Raw genomic sequence first — 25,835 nt, 5'->3', positions numbered from 1 at the left:
TGTCATCCGTCTGTTAGAAGGCACTTGTATACTCAGGACCCTTAAAAAAATGTGCTGGAATAGATCAGGGGATTTAAGTGCTCTGGCACTTATTGAAGCTGACCAACGCGTGGCTTTAAGTGTCATTTTCGTAAGCACTTGTTGTAGAAAAGTTCTATGCATTGAGACACACTTCAGCTAAAAATCACCTTAAAGAAACTACTTTACTACAGGTTTTACAATTTTGAAGGTGCACTTTACCTAATGCATAATGATGTGTGTTCATTTGGTAATATTCCAAACAGTACCGTAATACATAATGTATACCTGCCAAATTAATGAAAAAGTGAAGTCAACATTTTATTCTAGTATGAGAGTTTTTACAGCGGTGCCTGCTTGCTCTAAAGCCATTTGTGTTGGTGTAGGGCTGTTCTTTGTCTAAGGGTGGTTTCATGGAGAATCATCGTCTGCTCTGGTTGATGCTTTTGGACAGAAACCCAGTACACAGTGATGCGTCACTGAAAGACACCATATTGGATATTTTGGTTGCGATTTTACACATGCTTGCTATCTTCTTGATAAAATGCTAAAAGTATTTCTTCTGCCGTTGCAATAAAAACAAACAAAGTCTTTGGCAGAGAAAAACAGCATGATATAAAACATAGATCATATTTGTGCCCTTCAGTGTAATCACAGCTTTTGTTTTTGGTTGTGAGCATGTAGGGTGTTTGCACAGTCTTTTAATGTGAAAGCAATTATCAGTATACTGAATATAGAAATAAAATCTTGGGGAGGAATGAATGATAACTTTCTTTTTGTTATGGTGAAGGTTTTTCTTATGTCTTCCTTGTAAATTGGAAAGAACTTAAAATAAATACTAAATGGGAGTAAAAATGTTGTGCCTTCTGGTTACTGAGCCACCAATATAGAATAAACAATCGATGTCAGCCATTTTGAAAATATTTTGTATGAAAACTCGAGTTTCATTACAGAACAGGATACTGATGTGCTGCACACGGAGTTCATAGCTATTGCTCACATCTGCCGTGTCTGTAGTTGTCCTTCTGATTACATAGTGTATATAATAAAAATTCAGTAACAAAACCACATAGCACTATATTACGAAAATACAGTAAAAGACTAATCTATTAATATATAAATTCAGTAATGTAAATTGCAAATTATAAACACTGTTTAACATGAGAACAACTCTGGTCTGCTTTTAGCCAGCACTTGACCTTTGTTGTCATAAAGACTTCAAATCTGGGCTCTGGTTATTTTATTTAAGTAGAGTTTTTACCCTTAATGGAGGAAGATGATAGTCAAAATATAGATCTTCAAAGTTTTATGTTATGTTCAGTTTGTCATTCACCATGCTTCTAGTGACTATTATTGTACTGTCTTTGTACTTATCTTGAAAGAGTTTCATGGGCGAGATAATTGATACATTTGGAAACTAATTTGAGAAAATATAAATGCAGAAAAGCCCTAGAAATTAAATAGGTTGTATCTTTTATGTGGCAGTGATGCCACTGGACTGGTTTTCTGGCCATTATTTTCGGGGCCAGGTTGTATAGTGATGACAGGTTTCTGATAGGAGAGGGGGAAGCTTAAACCCATGCTGTCATACAAAACATACAGAAAATCATAGAATGTATGGACACCTGGGCTGCCTGATTTGGTATGTAGTGCCTAATTAGTTTAAAACAATAAAGGTAGGTCTTTTTTTGAGATTGTCTTTACATGTTTATCAAACTTAAGCTCTGGCCGTAACACTATTCTTCAGAACTTGAACTCATTAATCCCCTACTCTCCATTCTTTATCTTAACATTTAAACTTCCACATGAACACTGTTTTCTTATAGATAAACAGAAAATGTTTTATTTAGATTCAATACAAGGCTCATGACAAGTTTTAAGGAAGAAATTTATAAATGAAATAAAAAGCAGAGGGCCAAGAACTGACCCTTGGGGAATACCCTTTCTGTTGTTTAAATTAGATTTTTTTTTTGGTTTACTGTTGAATATTTTAGTTAAATGAATAAATATCTTCTAACATCAGTTTCAAATACAGTGATTGTCAATTGTTAGCACAAGTTATTAAAGTCTCAAGTTAGCAAGATTGGATTTTCACTCTGCATTATCGGACACCACTATTTCTGACTGTAGAAAACCATTACTGCCTGAATCATTTTCATCCATCCATTTTTGGCCACTTGGCAATTTAACTGTAACTCAATAAAGTTTATCAAGAGGAACTATAGAATACAGGGACGGTGAATAACAGCTGGAAGGTGGACCCTCCTAAGAGCAGCAGACACATCTGTACACACCTGCAGAGAATAAAAGAAGGGACATTTAAACTTTGTTTTACAGTCAAAACCCTGAAAGCAAAGCAGTGGTGTTTTAATCTTAGTGTGGGAATATTTTCACCACTGACTGTAATCTGTAAAGGTGTAGACAGGGGGTGCTCAAGTGAAGCGTATGAGTTTGCAGCCTGGCTCTCTGTTGTTATTTGTCCTCCTTAAGAGGGCACTTATAGCTGACAACACATGTCTGGAATTGCTGGTTGATCTTGGTTTCCTCTGTTCCTTATAGGTCAGTGTGTTTGGAATATTGTTAGGCGTCTCCTCAGAAGCACTTTTGTGTTTATCTGTACATCTATTAACTAGCCCTGTTTTTCTCTGCTCCCTAATCTAAGCATTAATGTGGTCTTTTATATGCCTCCCTGTTTGTGTGGTTCTTAATATCAGTGCATTCCTCTGTTTGAATGGATACAGACAGGAAGATAAAGCAGGAATGATACTTACAAAAGTGTAGTCACTGAGGAAGGTGTTACTGGTGTCCATTTTGTTGCATACCAATATGTGGCTATCGAATCCTGAAGTCATCTGTGTCAGGTCATCTCTGAGTAGGAGGCAGAGAGGAGGGACAGAATACAGGATCGATAGGGGGGTGCAGAAAAAGTCATTCAGAGACATGGCAAGATGAGTTTTTACAGTATTGATCTGAGCAGTTTGCATTCTTGTCCCAGCTTTAAATCTGGCAAATGAAAGTCGTTGGAAATAAAATAAAAATGATATTAGAGAAAGAAAGGAAGAAAGAATGAAAAAATGACCAGACATGATTCTGAGGTTATAGCATTGTGCAGAAGAGATTGTTGGGGTGTGTTTTTTTTTCTGTTTGTTGAGAGTGTGGCTTTCACTGTATGAATACATGAGCAAAGCCAAATGCAGTGACCTTGGTCAACTGCAAACACACACACATACACACACGTTTTGTTTGTTTGGGTTTCTCCTTTGCCAAGGACAGAGCAATTACACATCATTAGCATACAGTGCACAATTAGTGGGCCTAAACTCTAATGCAAGGTCTGGCTGATCCCACGAGTCTCCATGGAAATGACCTCCAGCAGAGCAGAGTCTGTGTCCAGGCACACACTGACACAGGACACAAGGCATCTGGCATCTGTTGAGCACAAGACAACAACACTGAGGTCATCATGGACAACAGAATCATGATGTCTGGGAAAAAATATTTCCCATTCAACATATTCACATGGTGGGCATTTTTCTTCTGACATCAAACTCAGGTGTGAAGCTCAAATGCTGTTTGTTGTGCTGCTGTATATCAGGATGTAACTGACATCCCTTCTGGATTGAAAAACCTGAAAAGACAATTGATAGGGAAATCAGAGGTATATCTGTCCATATATTAAAGTAAACCAACACATTTGTTAACCAGCTAAACCGTTGAATAACAGCTAATGCTACCATTGGTTCTAGATGACATCACCTTGGCTACAATTAAACAAGTTATTATGGCAGCTAGTTATATCTCCCATATTTGTCCTAGTTAACACATTTCTGGTCGTGGAGCCTACCAGAAAAATTTGGAGGCTTTTTAGGTTGGGTAGGGTTAGTTATATCTGAACCAGTTCACTTGGCCGCTTCCATCGCTGCAACACCCGTTGGTTTGCCGTTTGCCTGGCCAATCGAGGGGCGTCCAAAACGGCCGTGTGGGGGTGCCTTAAAACTGCCTAAAATTCTCTGGTCAAAACAAAAACAGACTATTCCGGACCTGATTTGAAACTTGAGGAAGATACTGGCTGCTTTGTTGTTGTCAAAGAAGTCCGCAAGCATGTTTCTTTAATGTCCAATGATATGGTAAGGTCATTTTATGATTTAATTCTGTAGATATCTTACATATTGCTCCTTTAATTATTGTATAATGGTAGTGTAGCTACTGTGTTATCCAATTAATTCAACTGGGGGTGGTGATTTGTTAACTTGGTCAGAAACCCTGAATCCATATTGTTAACAACCTGCAACCCAACAGCAGCAATGTCCAATTGCTGTTGTCAAATTGCAATATCAACGTCTAAGCATGTGGAAAATAGCGGTTGTATAAATTTGGTCAATTGCTAATATCACTGAATCCAAAATGTTTCCACAGTCGAATCCACTGCCACTGTTACAGGGAGGGAGTGAGTGTCAAGGACTTAAATTTAATTAACTGATTCAAAGACTTTTCTGACTTCTGTTGCCTGTTTGCCATAGAGAAAGACACATACAAAAGCAGGTAGTAATTGGGTTGTAAAAGCATAATTTGCAACACTCACTGTAATTGCTGACTGTAATGGTAATGGCTTTGATGACACTGGTTGATCTGTAGTATAATCAGCAGGCCATTTCCATTATCTCCAGCTATTCCCCACATCTCATTTTCCTGTCTTTGTTAAACAGAAAAGCTTCTCTTTAGCCTAGTACATAGTTTTTTTATGTAGGATCACTCTACCTTCAGAAATATTGTGCTACATAGAGAGACTTCTTGAAAAAGGACTGCTATAGAAAGATATTTTGGCCATACAAGTTAAACGTCTTCCATATTTAAGTTAGGTAAAGGCAAACAAACAAATACAGTAAGTATTAAATATGAGGTATATCCTATGTGTTCACTGGTGACATGAGGGTTGTTTCATAGGCTTATGCTGGATCTACTTTAGTGCAACCATCTCTCGGAGGAAGAGAGAGTCAGGGTCCCTCCAAGCTCCAGAGTCGCATAGTAAATATATTAGCATACATATGCTTACAAGCACACATAGGCATCATACAGTACAGCATACACTACATGCAAATTCACTCTTTCACTAGCTTGCATACCCACACATTCACACAAAGGACAGGAACACATACACAGTAGTACACACTTCTGTATTAGTGAGGGTCACTGTGATGGATGCTCTCCCCGAATGGCCAAGAGTATAAAAAGCCCAGCAACCTGGTGAAAACAATCAGTCATGTCAGCTTGTCACAGCTTGAAATTAATCATTCCTGTGTCTGTGATAATTTCCTGCATTAATTATTCTGACCATGTAGCTTAAATAGTCTGCACACTGGGAGTGTGTGTGCCAGCACCATGTGGGAAAGAACATTTAAGGATGAAGAGGAGTATGGGGAGTCTCTGAGCCTGGGAGGTGGGGATATCAAACTGCACCCCCTTCTGGTCAAACCCTGTCATCTTCGGCTCTAAACCCTCACTACATGGCCCAAAGGGAGAATGAAAGAGAAATCCACAGGATGCATGAGATAAATAATTTCTAGTGCATCTCTAAAATACTAAAGTATGGAAATATTTGTTCAGATCATCTTCCTGAGGGAGAAAAACAGGATGGCAGAGAGAAGATGTAAACACAGGCTGCTCCCGTGTTTGAGCACACTGCTTTGTGTTGGCTAATTGCAGCTGAGCCCCTAATGGAGGAGGCAGATAATGTGTTACGACTGTTGTCAATAGTAGCATGGGAGAGAGGCTCATCAAATGTAAATATATAATCACCAGCCAGATGCCATTCAGTTGTTTTAGTTAGCCAAGTAGTTACTAAGTGTGTTTACACGCAGCTGGCAAATGGATTCATTTCCTTGTTAGAAGATTCCACTGTGAGAGAATAATGTGCGGTACATTCATACATTTGTCATTGTAGTTTACACAAAAACAAGTACATTTATTCTGTATTGGAGCAACAATTTGTAATGGATGTGTTTAAAAAGTCCCCAGACAATCCTTGGAAAAATTAAACATTTGTGCTACTGTATGTTAAAGAGAGCTTATAGTTCCATTTATTTCTATTCTTTCATTTATGAATTTATACAATCTTTTTGCCATTCTCTTCATTTCCTATATTTTACACTCCTCCTGTTCAAGGTTAAAGCGATTCAGCATCTAGGAGTACAAGCATTTGCAGGAAGGCAGTGAACACACAAACACACTCATAAAAAAAAAAAGGCAATTTATAGACTGCCATCCATCTGACCTACATCCCTCTGGAAAGTGAGACAGCAACTCAGCAGCATATAATGAGACACAAATATGTCAGGGAACATCATCACTGCTCTACACAAAAATAATTATGAAGCACACATCAAATAATTACATTCATTAGGCAGCAAACAGTTATTTTGGAAACTGTTATACTGCGAAATTAGAGAAATCCTGCAATGAGTATCTGCTGTTTTCACATTTGTATTCCTCTTAAAATGAGCTTTATTCATCAATACAGTACAGTTAATCACATTTGAATAAATTGCAACTCAAAAGCTGTAACAATCTCTGTTATCATTGATAGTACTTTAGTGTAGTAAAAAATAAGACAAAAAATAAGAATTTGGTTTTCATCATGTGCCACAAATTCAATGTGTCTAATATGTTCAATTTTACAAAATAGTCAAGTCTTCTCCTGTTAGAATCACCCCCAAAACATCCTTCTCTGAGCCTCTATAAATAAACAGTGTGAAGGGCGAACTGATTGCTAATCAACAGTTTCACAAATGTGCAGTTAAGTTCAGTGTGCAAGAGAGATTGCGTGTAAATGTGTGACTTTGTGACTCCCCTCGCTCATCATCCTTTTTCTAGTCTGTGTAAGGAAACTCCCATCTTGTACAGACACAGGCGGTTGCTATGGAAACCAACATCACTTCTCAGGCAAGTAACAAGGGAGAGAAAGAGGGAAGTAAAGAAAAGGGGTTGGGCACAAGCACAGAGTTAAAATGAATACATCATTTTAGTTTTTTGTGTGTGTGTGTGTGTGTTTGTGTTTGTGTGTGTGTCTGCCTGTATGCAACTGTGTGTGTGCGAGTCTTAGCATCTGTCTGAGTGTGTAAGTGTGATAAGCAGAAGGTAGGCTACAGAACTAACAGCAGCGGGACAGGATAGTAAAGAGCAGAGGATATGAAACTGAATGAAAACTTTCTGTGCCTGTGGGAGTGTTTGGATGGTAAACAGGTTTTGGCTGTGATTGAAGAGGAAGAGGAGAAGGTGTGCACAGGAGCAAAAACCCTACTTTCTGACTTCTTGTCACCTCCTTTTATGGCTGACTGTTAGGGACTTTTCATTTTTTTGTGTTTATCAGTCTTAACACTGATAAACACAAACCACATTCAAACATGCACAATTTACGAAGTAAAGACTGTGCAGTGTGGCTAAAAATATCTCATTTACCTCGAGTCCCACCTGATGGTAATATCCATGTATGATTAAGGCTGGCATGAAGTCGACTGTTTCTAGGCTCTAATTGGCTCACTGTTCAGAGGCCCCGACTTGGGACCTACTTCATATACATTGAGGCGTGACACTGACAGGGGCACCACCTCAGAAACAGACATATAAGAAAGAGATTGAAAAACCCCAGAGTTAATAGATAAAGTGACTGACGTACAAGAAACTGAATGTATGAATGAAAATGCTCGTCGGCTGTGAGAGTGTATGCAGAAGAGTTACGGGGAGACGAGTTATGTCACAGAAAGTGGCAACAGATGAAGTCCTGTCAGGGGAGGAAGCTAAGCATGACTCCCCTGTGGCATCATTAAAAACCCCATCGTCTCTCCCTTCATCCCGATTCAACTGAATAGTCTGAAAAATAGGTCAATTAACAACCTCTGCTCGCTCGCTGGTTCTCTCTTTCTCTATCACACACACTCACACAAACAGGAATGTCCACTGCACGCAACCTGAGGGAAGTGTAGGCGGCTTGCGTTGCCATGGAGTTAATATTGCATCGGTCTGCTTCTTGGGTGATGGTGACAAAGTTAAGGACCTACTACTGCCACTGCACAGCAATCCAAACCAGGATTAACAAGGTTTCTAGGAATTTTGCTCTCCATTAATTCAGATGTCTGGCTAGAAATATACTGTATGTACTCTACACACTGCTATATGAATTCCTCTTTGGGTGATGGCAAACTTCTTGGGTATCAAAACTACACAACAGATTTATTGATTTTTTTTTGGTGCAGTGAAGGTGTTTTAGATTTCAGCTGACTGCACACTAAACATAAGCATGAACATATCAGGTAGATATTTAAGAGCCCCTAATCTGATCTATTACCAACAAAAGCACACATTAATAATTTCATCTAGTATTGCTAATGGAATGACAACATTTCTTCCATTATTGTGTACGTGTTGCATAACCAACTAATCCAATCGAGCCTCTAATGCACTAAGCGTGAGGGAAGATAATTGAGCAGAAAATATAGAAAGCATATTACCTTAAACTCGTAATCCATTTACCGTGTGCATCCAGCCCCATAGAAAGATAATCTAGACGTAGGTGGCTATAAAAAGGAGAGGTTGACTGTAAGTAAGTGTGGGATGGCTACTTGGACGAAGCTGGGCAGGGCAGAAGACTACACAAACACACACATCTCTAATGTTACATCCTGAGGCTCAAAAAAGTGCCTCTGATCCATTGGGAAAAATGTTGGATACAAAATTTAAATAATTTCTACCCTCCTAAATGATCAGCTTTCTTATTTAAGTTTGTGTACTCTACAGTATATCTTGTTAGTTCCAAAGTGTGGTCCACACTTCAGCAGGAAGAAGCAAGAACTGCCAGCTCCAAACAAAGATGCACTTGCTAAGAAGTTAAAAAGTTTTAGTTAGATTCTTAAAAAAATGATTCTAATGACATAATATATTATATATATAACTTTATCAGATTCAGCAGCACTGTTCCTGACCTTTAACTGGAATAAACTCCCTTTGTTGTAAGTTTACTTTCCTTCTTTTAACACCAAAAGTTATAGTGAATCTTCTCATCTGACAATAAAAAGTATTTGTGTTTTTTAAGGACCCCCTCAAAAAAACAACAACAACTCTCCTCTATTTGAGGCCAAAGGAGTTAGTCCATCGTATTCGCTTAAGGTTTATATTGGAACTGTCCCCTTCAAAGACACGCCCAACCATCAGCTCAGTCTCTTACTTTATGCTCCAATGCTCTTCAGGAGTACTCCTCAAGTCTTTGGAGTTTGTTAAGTAACTTTGCATGTAGTATAATGATGACGTTATATTTGTCTGTATTTCCTGAAGAGGAAGGCTCTAAAATTCGGTCCAGGTGCTTATATGTTCATGTCACTTCATGGAGGACTCTTCTTCAGCAGAGCCAAGTATGAAGCTACATTTGCTGCTACAACCGGGGCTGGATCTGTGAAGGTGTAACAGCTATCTGTAAAAGGCCATGTTCAAAAGCATGTAGTGTTAATATTTTATCTCTGCAATGTATCATCTTATATTGCCAATCTGATCAAAATGATTGTGAATAGAATTTAAGTTTCAACAATGTTATGTTGGCTGCATTGTCTGGCCTGTCCAGTTGTCTACCCTTTGTATTGAAATTAATACAATATGACATGTTGTTGAGAAACGGGGTCTGACAGGGTTAGAAACAAAAAAGAAGAATGCAGAGACCAGGTGGACGGAGAAAGGTAGACACGGCATGTATGACACAAAAGGTGACTGAATGTGTTGTGCTGAGATTGAAAAAACTCAAATTATGTGTTTAATTATGTGTACCAATGTTTTGTTAGTGTGTTGTGATTGTGTGTGAATAGCAAACTCTCACTATAATTTCTAATTTTATCAACAAAACCAACGTCAACATCAACAACATCACCTTGTTCTGTAAATCTTTTTTACACACTAGCACATACATGAACTGAACACAGATTAAATTGCACTAATTGCACAAAAAAATTGTAAATCAAATACTTCTCTTTCTCTCTCTCGCTCTCTCTCTCTCTCTCTCCCCTCACTCTAATCTCACACTCAGAAGCCTGTATGTGTTTGTAGATTAGTCTCACTGGTTACCAGGGAAACAGCATGATATAAAGCATTAGAGTGAGGGGCTTAAAGATATTCAAGGTGAGAAAGGTAGCCAACCTCTGGCATTCCTCTGTCTTCCTCTTTCACTTAGAGCTCTCTGTTTTCAATAAGCTGGACTTCATCTCGCGGACAATCATAGCAGCTGATGTTTTCCAGCTCATTAAAATAATTCTCAGCCACTTCAAGAAATACAGGGCCAACCTGTCCCCAAAGAAGAAGCATTTGGCAATTCTTCCCCTTTGCGAGGTTATGAAAATGTAGAGATAAGGCACAGGTTTAGATTTTAGCACAGTCAACTTAATAAAGTAAGGATGAACCCATGGCACAGACGATCCTTATGATTTTTTTTGTAAAGATATCGTGAAGATCCCTAAAGCAGAACCAAAATAATTAAAAAATAAGTTTTAAAGGTTTAACATAGGAAATGATTGCCAGGATTTCTGGGCCCCTCAACCAATATTCCTTTCAACCACCACTCCAACGACCACTTAAAGCTTCAAATGAAGGTTGTCAAAATGTTCCTCATTCAACACTTTTTGGTGCCACACATTTTGAATGGATGCTTTTTGTTATTTTAACAATTGACATTGTCATAAAGTGCTGAAGCTTAAAAATAAATTCAGCATAAGAGAGGAATAAATCCACCCTTACTAGCTTGGTAAAATCAAAACACAAATTCTTAAACCCTAAAAAAAACGTGCTCATCTTTTTCTAGGAAAGCAAAGACAAGTTTTGACAGAAAAACACTGACATTGTTTCGGTTCCAAATAATTGCCAGTGTTTTTGTAAAATTAAGACAGTGTGCCGAAGTTTGCTTATCATTTTTGGTAATTAAATGAAGGAGCCCTGTGTCCTCCCTCTCCCCACCCACCCTCATACCGCCCATGTGTGAAGTAGTCACACAAGTGTATCATTACACATCTAGACTGTTGACAGTTCATCCTGAAGACTGTTAATAATCCTCAATAACTCATTGGTTCCTGAAGGGGTTTTTGCAGCCCGTTGATGGCGGTCACCATATTGGAAATGCTGTCTCAAACAAACTTTCGGTTAACCTAACACCAGGCAAAGAGCAGAAGATGAGGCGGGACTTAAGCCTTCTGACAAAGGGCTACACAGCACCCTACCAGCAGTCAGGTCAGTCATGTGCCTTATTATAAATAGGGTTAGGGTTAGGGTTACTAACCTCTCACTAACTAAACTCTTGTCCTTTATAAAATCAAAACGGATGAGTTATAAAAAAATTCACTGCCTATGCAGTTTGTGCAGATAAAGACATGAGCTATTCCGTTTATTTCTGCAATGAAAGGGGGCATTTTTTGAATGGATGTGTATGTGAATTGGTAAATGATAAATGGATTTGAGCTTTAGTGCCTTCCGGGGCTTCAGCAGCCAGCCTCAAGTGGACACTCGAGGAACTGCAGATTTTTGCACCTCCGCATTGGCTTCATTTTTCAGCACCAGAGGTTGCTACTATGTCCCGTCTAGGCAGTTAAAAGGTAATAGTATATATAAAAAAAATCTGAAAAAGGTTATTATTGTTCAATTAAACTCACACCCTATTTTTATTCGGGGAATAATTAGTTGGAATTATTACAGACAAACTCTTGAATGTTGATTACACAATATCTCAGTTTGGAGGGTCGTCAGTTGTAATGTTAGGTCATGTATATTAACATAAGGCTTTGAAATTCCAAAAATTGGGGCTATGTTCCTTCTACTATATCCGAATACTATTTTTTATATGTTGTTACAATTTTTTTACAGTTTGCATTTGAGTTTCAGCACATTTCTTTTAACAATTTAAAGCATATCCTTTGGCTGACGTTGACCTGAAATGAATCCCAATTTTAATTTTTTTCAGGGTCCTTTGCTGTCCTTGGCTCAAACAGCAAACCAAAAACATAAAATGGGTTTCTAGAAAAATGAACAGCGACTGAGAGAAGTGAAGATAAAAAGAGAGAAACACAGGGGAATACAAAAAAAACAGGCCATCAGAATACCCTTGTCTAAGAATTATAGGACACTATTATGAAAATGCACATAGCTTCCACATATGGGTACGTGTCAAGTGCCTCAGGCTGCCTGGCTTTCACACCTCTGTTATTGTGTTTTATTTTCACCCTGGGTTTAACAGAACAAGCTTCTGTTTTGATTGAAAAATCAAAATTTAATTTAAATCAATTTCCTGTGTAAAAGGAGAGATCATGTGAATGCAGTGACCTCCTTCGTGCTATGGAAAGCTGCAATTAACTTGAATTAGCAGTGTTTTTTTTCATGGTCAAATAAATAAAAAATCCTACACAGTAGTTTGACATGTTGCCTTAGTAAGTTATTAAAGGCAGAATGATCAAGATTTTCCTAAATACAAAAAATCCCTTTCATGTTGAGTAACAGCGTGGAAGTGGTGAAACAAAAACGTGTAGACCTACAGTATGTATAACACCTCTAAGAGAGGCGCAGCAGTTTGGATGAAATGTGGCTTCAGCCGAAGTCTTCTGGCACTGGCCAGATTGTGTAGAGGTGTGTTTTCATATGCTTTAGAATATAAGCTCCATGAAACAAAAATGAATTTCATTTCTCTGATTCACAGCCTCATTTGGCTAACCCTGTTATGTCCATTCATTCACTGGCTCAGTAAGCTTCCCGCTACTAATGCACTTTCTGCGCTGACTCTCACTGCTGTTGCACTCTACTCTGCCAATCCCTGCTCTGCCTCTCAGTGCTTCACCTGTTGCTGCTCTGCCTCTTTATGCTCCTTGCTTCCTTTTTCTCTGCCTCCCTCTTCTCCACCCCCCACCCCTCTGCCTCATGTTGCTCCTCCAGTCTCTGGTCCCCCTCTCACTGTTCAACCTCTGGTTGTCTGGGACAGCTGTGCCTCTTACTCCTCTGTCTCTCTATGCTCTACCTGTTGCTGCTCTGCCTCTTACTCCTCTGTCTCTCAATGCTCTACCTGTTGCTGCTCTGCCTCTTACTCCTCTGTCTCTCTATGCTCTACCTGTTGCTGCTCTGCCTCTTACTCCTCTGTCTCTCAATGCTCTACCTGTTGCTGCTCTGCCTCTTACTCCTCTGTCTCTCTATGCTCTACCTGTTGCTGCTCTGCCTCTTTCTGCTCCGCCTGTTGCTCCTCATCCTCTCGTACACTCATCCTTTCTCTGCGATCACCTGATGCTGCTCTGCTTGCTGCTCTACCTCTTTCTGCGTGTGCACTGTGATTTCTCTTTTCTAGCTCCTTGTTGCTCTGCCTCTCTCTGGTAGGTGCCTGGCTGCTCTGTCTTCTGCTGCGTTGAAACTTGCTGCTCTACCTCTTGCTCATGGAGACAACATTCAACAAATAACAGACACATTTGACTTTCATTTGTTTTATTATTTATTGGAATAAGGCTTGGCTGGTTTCTAATTAAGCAAGTATTCCAGATAAGCTATGGATTTTTATATTTTCCAAAAGAATCCATTCAGATTCACTACATTTCTAACAATCCTATAGGAAAACTATTGGAAAAGCATATGCATTTTTTAAGATAGTAAAAATTCCTTTTGGAATTCCTTTTTTTCTATTGTTTTGTATAAAATTCCTTAGCATGTCTATAAACGTCTTTAAAAAAATTGGAGTGCTTAGACCATAAACACAGAGAAAGGTGCCCTTTTGGTAAAGATAAAGGTCATTAGGGGGCTATAACTGAAAAGAAATCATTCAAGTAACCTGAAGCATTTTTAATTTAAGTTTGAAACAGCATGTGTGGTGTCCAATTTTTATTCATTATGGTGTAGAGATACAGAAAATAAATTTATTATAGAAAGAAAACTAAGTCCTAACCACATGAATTAGTTGCCAAAGTGTTGTAAGTATCTTTCCCTGAAATTGAAAAAAAAAAAAAATAAAAAAAAAAAAAATGAAAATGAATTAACGGGAAAAAAACAGTGACTCACAAAACGTGGAAGCTATCATGTAATAGATATATACTTTATTAATTCTCTCTGATAAAATAAAATTACAAAATAATTTCAACCTCAAACGGCACTTTCCTTGTTCATAATTATTTAAGGTATTGTTAACACATATATCATAATTGTCATGACGAATGAGAAGAATACTATAGTTTGGTAATATTTGATATCAGCTATAACTGCGGTTTAATCATAATGGTAGAAAAGACTAAGCAATACAAAGCTAGGTTTCGTTAACAGCATACTATACAATATTCCAAGCGTATGTAATTCAGTATTCCGGCCACAGCATGTCGCTATAAGACAGTTTTTGTCTCCAATGTAAGGGTAGGCTTGTCTCTACTCACACCAGTATGACTCCTCTCAGATATACCATTGTCTCTATTTCAATGCTTTATTTGTTTACAGATATCCTTTCATGGCCATTTCTCTTTTCTAATGTTTATTCGTGTCCATCCATCGTCCTCTGTAACCTGTTTTAAAGCAGTGAAGAGCAGTCCATGTACAGCTCTGTAACAAGTCCATGCCCAAATTTTTCACAGTTATTCCCTCAGAAATATTGTCAAGATATCTGCAACGCCTCCTGCTATCTTTTGTCCCCAGTGACAGCAGCGTTCCCTGCCTATTATTGAAGTCCATTTAAGAGAGAGCACTTTGGTTGCGAGGTGTGTGTGTGTGTGTGTGTGTGTGTGTGTGTGTATGTGTGTATCTGTATGCATGTGTATGTATGTGTACATGTTCCTGTGTCTGCGTGGCAGTTTAAGTGATTGAGCAAGCCAGACTGTTCTGAGTGTATTTCTTTACACAGAATACATTCATGATAACAGTGCGTTGTTTTGGGACTGAAAGCTTGAAGAGAATGGCAGTTAGTACGTTCTTATTCTTCCCTTTATAAAGAGTTGAGGACACAACCGTACAGAGAAAACATATTCATCACATTAGAATCACAAACAAAACATTTTTGAGATTTGTTTAAAGTAAATTCAACTACAAATGTAAAGAATCATTTGTGTAATTCTTATTTTAAAAATTCAGAGAATTAGAGCAAAAAAAAATACATTCTAAATCTTACAAGTCAATCTGACTTCAACCAACCTGAGCCTCTTCATAGCCTAGAATAAATAGATAATTTATTATTAATGGATAATGTCTGAACTCTTAATGGTCTCCAGCAGAGCTCTTGGCTGATAGACTCCAGTAAAATTCATCAAAACAAGTAAAAAAAAAGTCATAAATATATAAATTATGATATTTAATTTAATTTAATTGTTTAATTTTTTGTAACGTGGTATACTCTGTCTTCCATCAACCATCCCTGTATAAATGCAATTAAAACTAAAATGTTAAATTTGAGGTTCAGAAATCAAGGAAAATCTTTTTTTTTTTTTTTCTTTACGGAAACTCATTACTACACTTACACATCAGTGTAGCTGTATCTTTACCTCAACCATTGTAGGAATAAAGCCCTGCTGTAGTTGTGTTTGTTTATTTTGTCATCTGCTACTTTCCTCCTCACCACAAACAGACGTTGCTGTGACTCATGTCCCTCAGTGTCATACCAACTTATTTCAACTTGATCTGTAATTTGTGCAGCTCACTGACATTCACTATTCTCCCGACTGAGTAGTTAAAGTGTCACAACTATGCACTGTAGGTCTAAACTACTGCAGCAGCTTGCAGCGACGAAGGATAAGTTGTTTGGATGAACATTTTTTTTTTTTACAGTGTGTCCACACTATTTGGCAGTGCTGTGTGGTGATTGACAGTGCATTGAGTGCTTGGCAGTATAGGCTTAAGTATTATCTTGTGGGCTTCTGCATTCATTCTACTGCATTGTGATAGATTGTGTATTCATGTTTGTGCTGTGTTCCCTTGTATTGCGTGGATAATGTAAGTTGGGAGTGTGTGTGTGGGTGTGTGTATGTATGTGTGCGATGCATGCCACTAGTTTTTTTTTTTTTAAATATATATAATGGTCGTATTGATTGGACCTTCTGTTAAAGGGATGCTCGTTAACACACAATTAGCATTCAGATAGAAAATACATCATAAGGATAAAAAGTTATGGTCATTAATTCCTGATGAAGGGAGAGAGAGATTTAGAGGGGGGAAGGAAAGATAGAGAGAGAGATAGAGAGAGAGAGAGAGAGAGAGGGGGCGGGGGAATAAAAGGCCTTTTCAGTAATTGGAGCTCTGAGTTCATATAATTATTCCTAGTTAGTTCTCCCCCCTCCCTACGTCCCCCTCTCCGTCCTCTCTTCCTCCCTTTCTCACCCTCTTGACGTCCTTCCTCTCCCTCACACCTTTAAGAGTCTCCATTTTATCATCTTCCCTCATTAAGGAAAGCGCCCAAAAGTCCCTAACGCGTCTCATCATTCACACAGGCCCTCCATCTTAATGCTATTAGTCCTCCTCATAGTCCTGTTTTCGTCACTCCAGCTTTAGAGGATCACCTCTCGATTCTCTCCTCCTACTCCTCCCTCCTTTTTCCACTCCTTCAGTCTGAAGAAAGAGGACTAGCCTGGCCTCCTCTTCTCCGACCTTGTTTTCTTCCTCTCCTGGTCCTCAGAGCTGTCTTCAGCAGCTAGAAGTGCAGGTGGTGTTGAGGTTGGGACTCGCCTCAAGGCTCCCCTCTGGGCTCCCAGGGGGAGGTGACAGAGGGGACTCCAAGGCCAAAGTAGTGACCTGGGATGAGGGAGTTACGGGAGATGTGACTTGGACGGGAGAAACTGGAGCTGGAGGACTTGTTAAAGAAGCAGCAGGGGACAGAGGAACCATAGCACCTCCTCCTCCTACACCACCACCACCACCACCTCCTCTACCGTCCCTTGAATCCCTCTCTCGGAGCAGGTGGACCAGGGCGGCATGCTGTGCGCTGAGGGTGGCCGAGAGGTGGGCGGGAAGGGTGTTGAAGCCGGCGGTGAGCTGTTCAACTCGCTGCTCCAGGGACAACATCTGGCGCTCCAAGTCCTCGCTGCGGTCATTGAGCTCCGACATGAGCTCGTACATGACACTCTGCATCTGTGAGGAGAGGAGATGACTCAGTGCACACAGCGTACATTGAACAAGAGAGGCAGTTTGGACACATAAACAGGAGAATTATGAGGACTGCTTTGATATGCTTGATTAAAGATAATGTTTTTGGATTGAATAAAACGAGAAGAGCTAAGGTGTTAAGAAGAGAGAGAGAAGCGAGAGTAGAGAAAGGGCCAGTGTGTAGCTCAGAAGGAGTGAGTATGACACACAGAGAAGGAAAAAAAATGTCCAAGAGGGAGTAGAGGCTGGAGGGAAGTCTCTGTGTGGGCGTTATAACATTGTGAAAAAGAGAGAATGAAATAAGGCAGCAGAGTGTCCCTGCATCGCACATGCTGGCCTTAGTAACCATGGCGAAACACATAAGTGGTCGGTTGAGATGGAGTCATTGAGATGGCATGATTGCAAAATATTTGCCGATAAAGGCATCGTCCCATGGAAGGGCAAAAACACACACACACACACACACACACACACATACACACACAAAAACAAACAAACACACACACACACTTGATCTTTCTCTCCCTCTTATTCTAGTCTTTCAACAATCACACACTCACAAACATAGACGTGCGCGCTCACATTCTCACTCACACACCCACACAGTAGCAGAAAAACATGAGCGCTCCCCTCCCTCCCCTTCATTTCCTCCTCGCTCTCTCACTCAGTCATCCCTGTTTTAACACTTGTTCCGGTTGCTAGGAGACGCAAAGCCACAGAAACTGGCAGGTCAGCGCTGAAACAGAGGAATGTTGGGATATATTTTTTTGCGGGGGGGGCAAAGGCACATTAGCTGTTTGATGGTTAAGTGTCCGTTAAGTGTGTGCGCGTGTGTGTGTGTGTGTGTGTGTGTGTGTGTGTGTGTGTGTGTGTGTGTGAGTGTGTGAGTCTCACCTTTGAGAGGTCCACAAGTGTGTTGGCCTGGTCACTGAGTTTTCTCTGCTCCATTTTCACACTGCGTAATCTGCAAACAGACACACACACACACACACACACATAAATTACACAAATGTGCGCACACACCCAAAGGATACATCCCAGTAAATACACAGTGGTCAGCCCAAAGAACTAATCCCTTGGGGTCCAGACAACAACACAGTGGAGGGGTCACCTTGCCTCCTCCAGCTTCATTTCTACCTGCAGTGAGTTAGTGGATATGAACGTCCGAACATTTCGAGTACACAGTGTACTCTGAAACACTCTAATTTCGTAAGGCAGGTGAAAACTTGCATTTAATTTGGATTAATTTGGAGACCTATTTTAAGTTTTAGTAACCTGCAGGGGAATTCAGTCTATAGGGAAATAAACCTAAGTGAATGAAATAAGATCAAATAAATAACCTCCCCCCAGTCCAATTAAAAATAGGACCTAGCTGACTCTCAAAACCCAAAACAATAATTTGTAAAGGTCTTATCTGGGCCTTTGTGCAACAAACCCTGTTGCTTCTTAGACTCATTTTAATGATCCTGCACCTTCAGAGGAACATTTTAACCTAACAGCTTTGAACCATTAAAAGCACATATATTAGCCTAAAATCACCCCGTCACTTTGCTCACAGGGTTTGCCACTCCACGTGCTTCAGGATTAGCCGCTCCATGTATACAATTAAGAGTCTTTGGTCCCTTGACTCTGCCTTTTGAAGGCACTTGTTCCAAAGTCTAGACTGAGCTGTTCAAGATCAAAGCAGCAGGCGACATTAAAGGGGGGACACTTCACTGTGAAGCTAGACAGAGAATGTACAACAGTGTTTGAGTTGAACAACCTCTGGACAACCACTCAATTTAGCTAACTAAAGAATATTGTTTCTGCTGTATGCTGGATGACTGGGGACAACACTAACTGCATGTCTCTCAGTTACTCTGAGACTATTTAGAGTTACACTAACCATGTAAATTGGAAGTTAATATATCATTACAAACTATATGTCTTGGTTCAAAAGTTCATGGCTGTATGAACAAAAGAGAAGATTATGAAAATAAATACTTGTATGCCTCCACACAAGTTTTTTTTTCAGCTGTAAATGTTGGACTTTTTTTTTTTTTTTACTGTGTACTGTGGGTGGAGGCTCTTACTGAGCATGTGCAGTATGAGAACCACCTCTTCAGCATTTTTGGAGGAATCGGAGTAATTGTGGTTGTCCCTTGATGCAACCTTCCCCAGTCTCCCCTATTAGCAGCATCAACAACACTCCTAAGTACAGATAAAGATAATGATCAGAGTGTGCCTAATAGTACACAACACACTGATTACCAAGTCCCACAACTGTATTTTACTGCTGCTAGCCTGCCCCTTTAGTACTTTAGGAGATGATGAATCATTTTGTGTGTGTGTTTGTGTGTATAGGGATTCATGCACTTTATCTGATTATCAATGTTGATTCAACCAGTGGGTGGACAAAGAGTACAGCTGATTTCAATGGCTCCATGAGCTCAGCCGCATGGTTGTGTGCATGTGGTTGTGTGTCTGTGCATATGTGTGGGGGTGCTTGCAAGGTGTGGCCTCACTGATGTATCGCCTGGAGGAACTTCCGCTGGTGCTTGCGGACCCTGGAGTGGTCGATCTTCTTCATCAGCTTGGTGTGCTTGTAGATGAGCCAGGTTTCCCTTAGCACATTAGCCGCTGCATTCTTTATCTGCACACAGAATATAACACACACAAACATAAAAACACATTGTTAGCAACAGGTAGCCTTTGGCAACTGGTTTAGGCAATAGGTTAACCCATCCCATCTTCCCTCCTTTCTTCAATTGTCTTCCTGTAAAGAAAAAAAAAACTAAACCAGGGTTTCTCATCTTAGAGACTGCCCTCATTCTCTCTGTCTCTCTATCTCTCTGCACAGGGCGGTTTGCTTGCCAATGCTTTTCATAAACAGCTCTCTCCTCAGGGAGATTTGGCAATGAGAACCTAACAGGAGTCTCCCCCTCACACACACACACACACACACACAAACACACGCACACACACACACACACACACACACACACACACACACACACACACACACACACACACATCTCTCTCTTGTCTCGGTCTGTCTATATGCTACATTATATCCTAGACAAACTCAAATGGGCTGCATTATCTTGGCTGGTTGGAGGTAATTCACTACAGTGTTACCACAGTTCATTAAAAATGTTAAAATGTGAAAGCGACTGAATTAAAAGAATGTAAAGAGTGGCTGCTTTTTTAACTCGCTGGCAGAGACGACACTCATTCATGCAGAAGAGGAATGTCAGAAAATAGCCCATGTAATGATGCTCACAGATGGAAAGCTTAATAGCCATCACAGTCAATAGCATGATGGTAATTTCCTACATTTTAGTTGAACCATCTAAATGTAAAAATGCTGTAATTTAATTAATTTTATTTAAAGTCAGTTTCAGATTGAATACAACAATCTGGGATCAGGATTCTGTTCAATTATGTGTCCTTATATGCTCCTGTATGTTTCATGCAGCTTTTATCTCTATAGGCTGTAATAATATGTTATCCTAGTTTAAAGCGGGTGGATACTCAATAGGGGGGAAGAAGGGAGGGAGAATCTGCAAGGACCAAAATTGAGGGAGAGACTTCAAAGAGATGCTGAACACTGAACAAAGAACAATTATACCCCCGTCTGAGGAGCACAAAAGACCCCGGCAGCTTGGCTAATCAGCACCTATCCACCGCAGTCAAGGACTGCTTACACACACATAGACACACATACATAAGCTCACACATTGTGGACCAACATACGCTATTGGCTACAGATGAAGAGAGGAGGGATAGGCTCTGGGCTTTTTAGATGTATTTTCAATGACACACAGGAAGTCAGCCCAAAAAGAGCTAATCTAACATGCTACACATTGAGCCATTCGGTTAACTTGCCATTTTTTCTAATCACTCTTAATGATGGTTAGTCTTACAAATTGATTTACCCTTACCTACATACCACCTGTAATGGTAATTTATCAAAATGTGTACATTTAAATTGAACTAACCCAAAAAAAATTAAAAAAAAGTGTATTTCTGCCATGGCTAATGGGATTTGGATGTAAACCCTGCTCTCCCATGTTTCTCTCTCTTGGTGTGTTTCAATAGGATTACTAAACTCACATCCGTGAAGCAAGGACACACAGTGACAGAGCTGCAAAGACGCTAAAGAGGAATTGTCAAAAAAAGGACATCTTGTTTGTAGGCCTAAGGCAACAACATTGGAATTATCTTGATGGGTGCGTTCCTTCTTTTTAAGATTTTTTTTTTTTTAAATGTAATAAAACTCATTTTCAAGTTTTAATCATGGGCTAGGATACTGAAGAGCACATTTAATGCTCTCATATCTACAGACATATTGGTAAATTGATACGTCAGATCTTATTTATCATCTTATTACTCACTGCAGAGTGAGTAAAATATGATGAGCGATGGCATGTTGTGTCTGTCTGGCGGGTTTACTCTTACTTTAATTTTCCACACAAACGTTCCACATCAGTCCAGCAGTGCAGAAAGTGCAGAAGGAGCCTGGATTTGCTGCTTTGGGGTCATTTAATTAAGCTTCAGCCTTCGTTTAAATCTTGGGAACTGCTCCACATGCAAATAACAGGGACTGATAATATCACACTGCTAAGACGGGAGCTCCATTAATAAAAAAAAAAAACACTCAACAAGAACCGCTGATAATACTCCACGAGAAACCAAGTGAAGGCAGCAGCAGCCATGTTTGGACCATATGGTCTATACTTGGGCAGTCATGATAGTGCCATATGGCTGGTAAGGGTCAATGATCTGTTCTGGCTGCTTCCCTACACGGCACACCTTATGTCAGGTACATGAGAAATCTGTTAAAACAAGGGGTTCCCACACCTCAGCATGTTGGGCGTTAGATGACATATTGTGGAAATAAATCAATCAGTATAAATAGAAACACAGACATTATCACCATTAATTATATCAGTAATGCAGCTCAATATTAAGACATTGGTATCAGAAATAAAAAATGAACAACAAATGGCCTCTGACACCTTATTTGCCAGTTATATGGCACCTTTTCCTGATTTGTTTTCCCTTCTTTCATCGCCATGGAAACAGTTTTCCAGCAACATCCGAGGGGCCTGACCCATCCGACCCAGGAGACAATTAATGATGATGCATGTAATTAGTAATTAGGTGCTGCAGCAAAACAATGGTGTTTTCTAGGAGAGCCAAAAATGTAAAAAAACAGGCAAATTACCATGGCAACAACCTCCTACTTCATACACGCTACGGTTACACATGGCATCACCTTCTCTGACATACCTCTCACAGGAAGTGTTGGGGGATGGGGGATGGTAAGTCTCATGACAACCTGATCACTTTTTTTTTAATAAAGCACATCTTTTCTTCCCCTTATTTCCAGGTGAATTGAAGCCTTTTTAAGATTTGACCTTTTTATACCAAAAAAAATATACATTTCAGCCTTAAACCAGAACAAACAATTACAAAATTATTTAATTCTATTTAAAACTAAAGAAAAACAAAAATATGCAAATTAAGGTGTCAAGAACATTTCACAAAACAAAATAATAGAATGCCTTTTGCTCATCAACACCTGCAGCACACAAAGCAAGCAAAACTTTAGTTAACACATTTCATTCCAGGTGAGAGCCTAATGTACCGAACCTTTTTTAATTCTAGACAGCGATTATAAAAGGAAGAGTACACTCAGGTTCAATTGGTAAAAAGAGATGTGTGAAGGCTCTCACTGAGTGTCAGATAGATTTTTGTTTATCATCACACAATCATTAGAATCCATCTGGCTGGTGTGAAAATTTAAAGGCTGGAAAAGTTTGTCATTCCTTTTTAATTTTTGTGTGTGGACTGAGAGTTAGCGTAATAGTAATCTTAGAGGCTTAGATGGTTCCCATTTAGCTGGTGGTGTAAATATTGGAAGGCACTGCAGCACCTCCTCCTTGGCCGGAGCCCAGAGCGTACTCTGAATATTCAGAGAGGGCAAGGTGTTGAATATGCCACAGGGACTTCTAAAAGTGCTCTGAATTAACCATTGGTCCAGAGAGGAGGGGGAATACACTTTCAGAGTCTAAATTATAAGAAGACCTGGAATGTTCTACTTTACAACTGATTGAAATAAAGGCACTGACCTGAGAAAAGACTCTTGAAGCCATTTTTCAAATGATCAGCTGGCTTATTGCTTGTATAACCCCCACATAGTCACTACATTTCCTGTGTGCACATTAACCTCCAAATGTGTTCACCTGCCAACTAAACAGACTTTTTACTTATCTACGTAATACAAAGTCTGTGTCACTACAGGTTGAACCAATGTGTGAATGCGGCAGGTTATAGTCGGGCCTGTTCAGCAAGTAGTTGCGCGTTGCGTCGTTCACAATGAGCAGTTTTATGCTTTATATTCTTTTAAGCTGGTCTAAGTTGACTGTTTATTTTTAATTTTTTTATTTTATTGCTGATACATCTTTATGCATGTTGTAGTGATATGAACACAGACTAACTACTTGAGTGAGAACGCTGAGTTGGACAATGGCAAAGTCTGGAAAATGTCAGGACCCAAAAGTCTGGAGATTCTATGGAAATTGTTTGGAGTTCATATGTGAAAGAGGCAAGTGAGGGGGGTTTAATCGACAAAGTAGTCTTGCCAAAGGAGACACCAGTCCATCCTGTTACAGTAAGTGTGTCAGCAGTTATCGTGGAGCCACAGTTTACAGCTACATTCAGAACTTTTTTAAGGCATTTAAAATGCTGCATAAAGACAAAAAGACATCAAACAAAAGCACATGGAGAATCACATGCACTGTCAACTTGAGGTCTAACTTAATGTAATTAAATTAACATCCGTGTTAATCAAATTAAAGCAAGAACGCTTAAATGAACAATACTTTAAAATGAACCCTATGTAGTCAACTTGGGATGATTTACTTTAAAGCAAATTGTCCTCCTTGATAAGCTTCTGAGGTCTTCTACACTAACTTCACACCACACAAGATTTCAACTGCAGCCTTGTCAGGCACATTTAAAAATCTGATCTGAATATGAAAGCAGAGAAAATTTAAATGGATGGAAAGAAAAATGTTTGAAGTATATTGAAGAACATGTGAGGAACTGTCACAAATACTCAACACATTTGGAGAAATATGATGTGTGTTACATAGATGTCTGTGGAAAAGTCTATTTTTCTGCTTGATTTAAAAGCTGCATTGGATGCAGTTTAAGAGCTCTGGTGCTGTATTAGTGCTATCACTATACTGACATAAAAACAATGACATCACATGTGAAATGTTCCACTTGTTAAGAGCTTCACTGATTGACATTTAATAGACATTGTTGTTGATCAATTCAATGAAGGGAACACAATGGCAGTGATTTAGAAAGCATGCTTGTGTGCTTTAGTGTCACTCCGTGTTTGTGTGTGAACATATGATGATGACAGGATGTAGGGTCTAACTATGCATTATTCATTAAAAAGCCTTGAGTGATTCTGTTCTCTTGTTACGGTGATACGGCAGAGAATGGCCCCCGCCATGTAAATCAATGTGCATACAACAGCTTCAATCATTGCTCTCTCAGTAATAGAGGGCAGGAGACAATTACCACCACATAAACTCAAGACCCTTTGACGGAAATGTCACCCAGCAGCAGGCTGTATTGAGTTGAGTGAAAGTGCAACATAACACCTCCCTTACCTGAGACTGACTTTGTTAAGACTTGGATTTATTAGACTAAGGGTACATTTACTTTTAAATATTAGTTTTTTTAAATTATCTTTATGAAGCGGCTGATTAAATGTGATCAGCAGCAGCCTTGAATGGCTTTACAATGGCTTATGTTTCAACTTCAGTTACAAAAAAGAACTGAATATAAATAAAAGGCATCAGGAACATAAGACTATGATGATTACTTGATTATACAAGTTAGAGTGACGCTGATCTTCAGTTTCAATACGGCCACAGCAGCCAGCTATCAGGAGTTACTGTAACAAACGGTTAAAACTACAGTACTTTAAAAGAAGTTTTCTCCCGCTGTCCTCTGAATGCTCATTGTTAGATCAATGTGCCGTTTAAAAAAACCTTAGGGCTGGGTTGCTGGATTAGCTCAGCAGGTAGAGCCCAACACATGGAGCCCTGGACGCAGCGGTCACTGGTTCGACTCCTGGCCTGCGATCATTTGGTTCATGTCTACCTCCTTCCTCCTAATACAGTATACCTCGCTTCAAAAGTCAATCTAAAAAGAAAAATACAGTCTAGACCTCCTCTGTATGGGGTTTCATTTGATAACTGGTGATTTGGCTCATTATAAATAAGAGTTATTTTATTGATTACATTTAATGAATTGATTGAGTAAAGGTTTTGTGACATGATGAACTGCTAACTGCACAATTTTCAGGAAATGTATAATATCTAAAACTGATGGTTAAATAACATTACCATATATTTTTTCTCTCAAATAGATACAAAACATGTTTCCATTCATATGAATAGAATGATCCCCCCCCCCCCCCCATGGTTCTGATTAAACTTTATTATGCTAAGGAAAAAAAACTCTGGGTTCAGCTGCTAGTGAATTCTTAAAAATGAAATATATGAAGTATGAAACTGTTTGTATTTAAAGGTTCAGGTTTTGGCCAGCGAGCATCAAGATATGATGCAAAATGTTACTAAACTACATGGTTGGTGAACTGCAGGCGTTATCCAATTGACTACACTTGGTGACCTTTTTCGGGTCCTGGA

The 25,835-nt window shown here is 39.4% G+C and overlaps 1 protein-coding gene and 1 long non-coding RNA gene across 3 annotated transcripts in view; both read right to left on the bottom strand.

Annotated features, from left to right (window-relative positions):
- Window positions 1-1,848: 1,848 nt before the first annotated feature.
- Window positions 1,849-10,961, bottom strand: LOC136179844 (uncharacterized). Its single transcript, XR_010666779.1, has 3 exons — window positions 8,523-10,961; window positions 2,790-3,447; window positions 1,849-2,312 (listed from the first exon to the last, which is right to left on the bottom strand). It is a non-coding gene; the product is annotated as an uncharacterized lncRNA (long non-coding RNA).
- Window positions 10,962-13,486: 2,525 nt separating this feature from the next.
- Window positions 13,487-25,835, bottom strand: part of kcnn3 (potassium intermediate/small conductance calcium-activated channel, subfamily N, member 3) — a 52,701-nt gene continuing 40,352 nt past the window's right edge. For both annotated transcript variants that reach the window (XM_020637150.2, XM_065958050.1), the window contains exons 8-10: window positions 19,623-19,750; window positions 18,013-18,082; window positions 13,487-17,103 (exon numbers count right to left, since the gene is read on the bottom strand). In XM_020637150.2, coding sequence (XP_020492806.2) covers window positions 16,660-17,103; window positions 18,013-18,082; window positions 19,623-19,750 — 642 coding nt within the window. In that variant the 3' untranslated portion in view covers window positions 13,487-16,659. The remainder of the gene's footprint in view (window positions 17,104-18,012; window positions 18,083-19,622; window positions 19,751-25,835) is intronic.

Source organism: Labrus bergylta, chromosome 8 (assembly GCF_963930695.1).
Source record: "Labrus bergylta chromosome 8, fLabBer1.1, whole genome shotgun sequence".
In the NCBI taxonomy this organism is placed as follows: Eukaryota; Metazoa; Chordata; class Actinopteri; order Labriformes; family Labridae; genus Labrus; species Labrus bergylta.
Note: the sequence above shows the minus strand (reverse complement) of the source record. Positions and strands in the feature narration are given on the sequence as shown.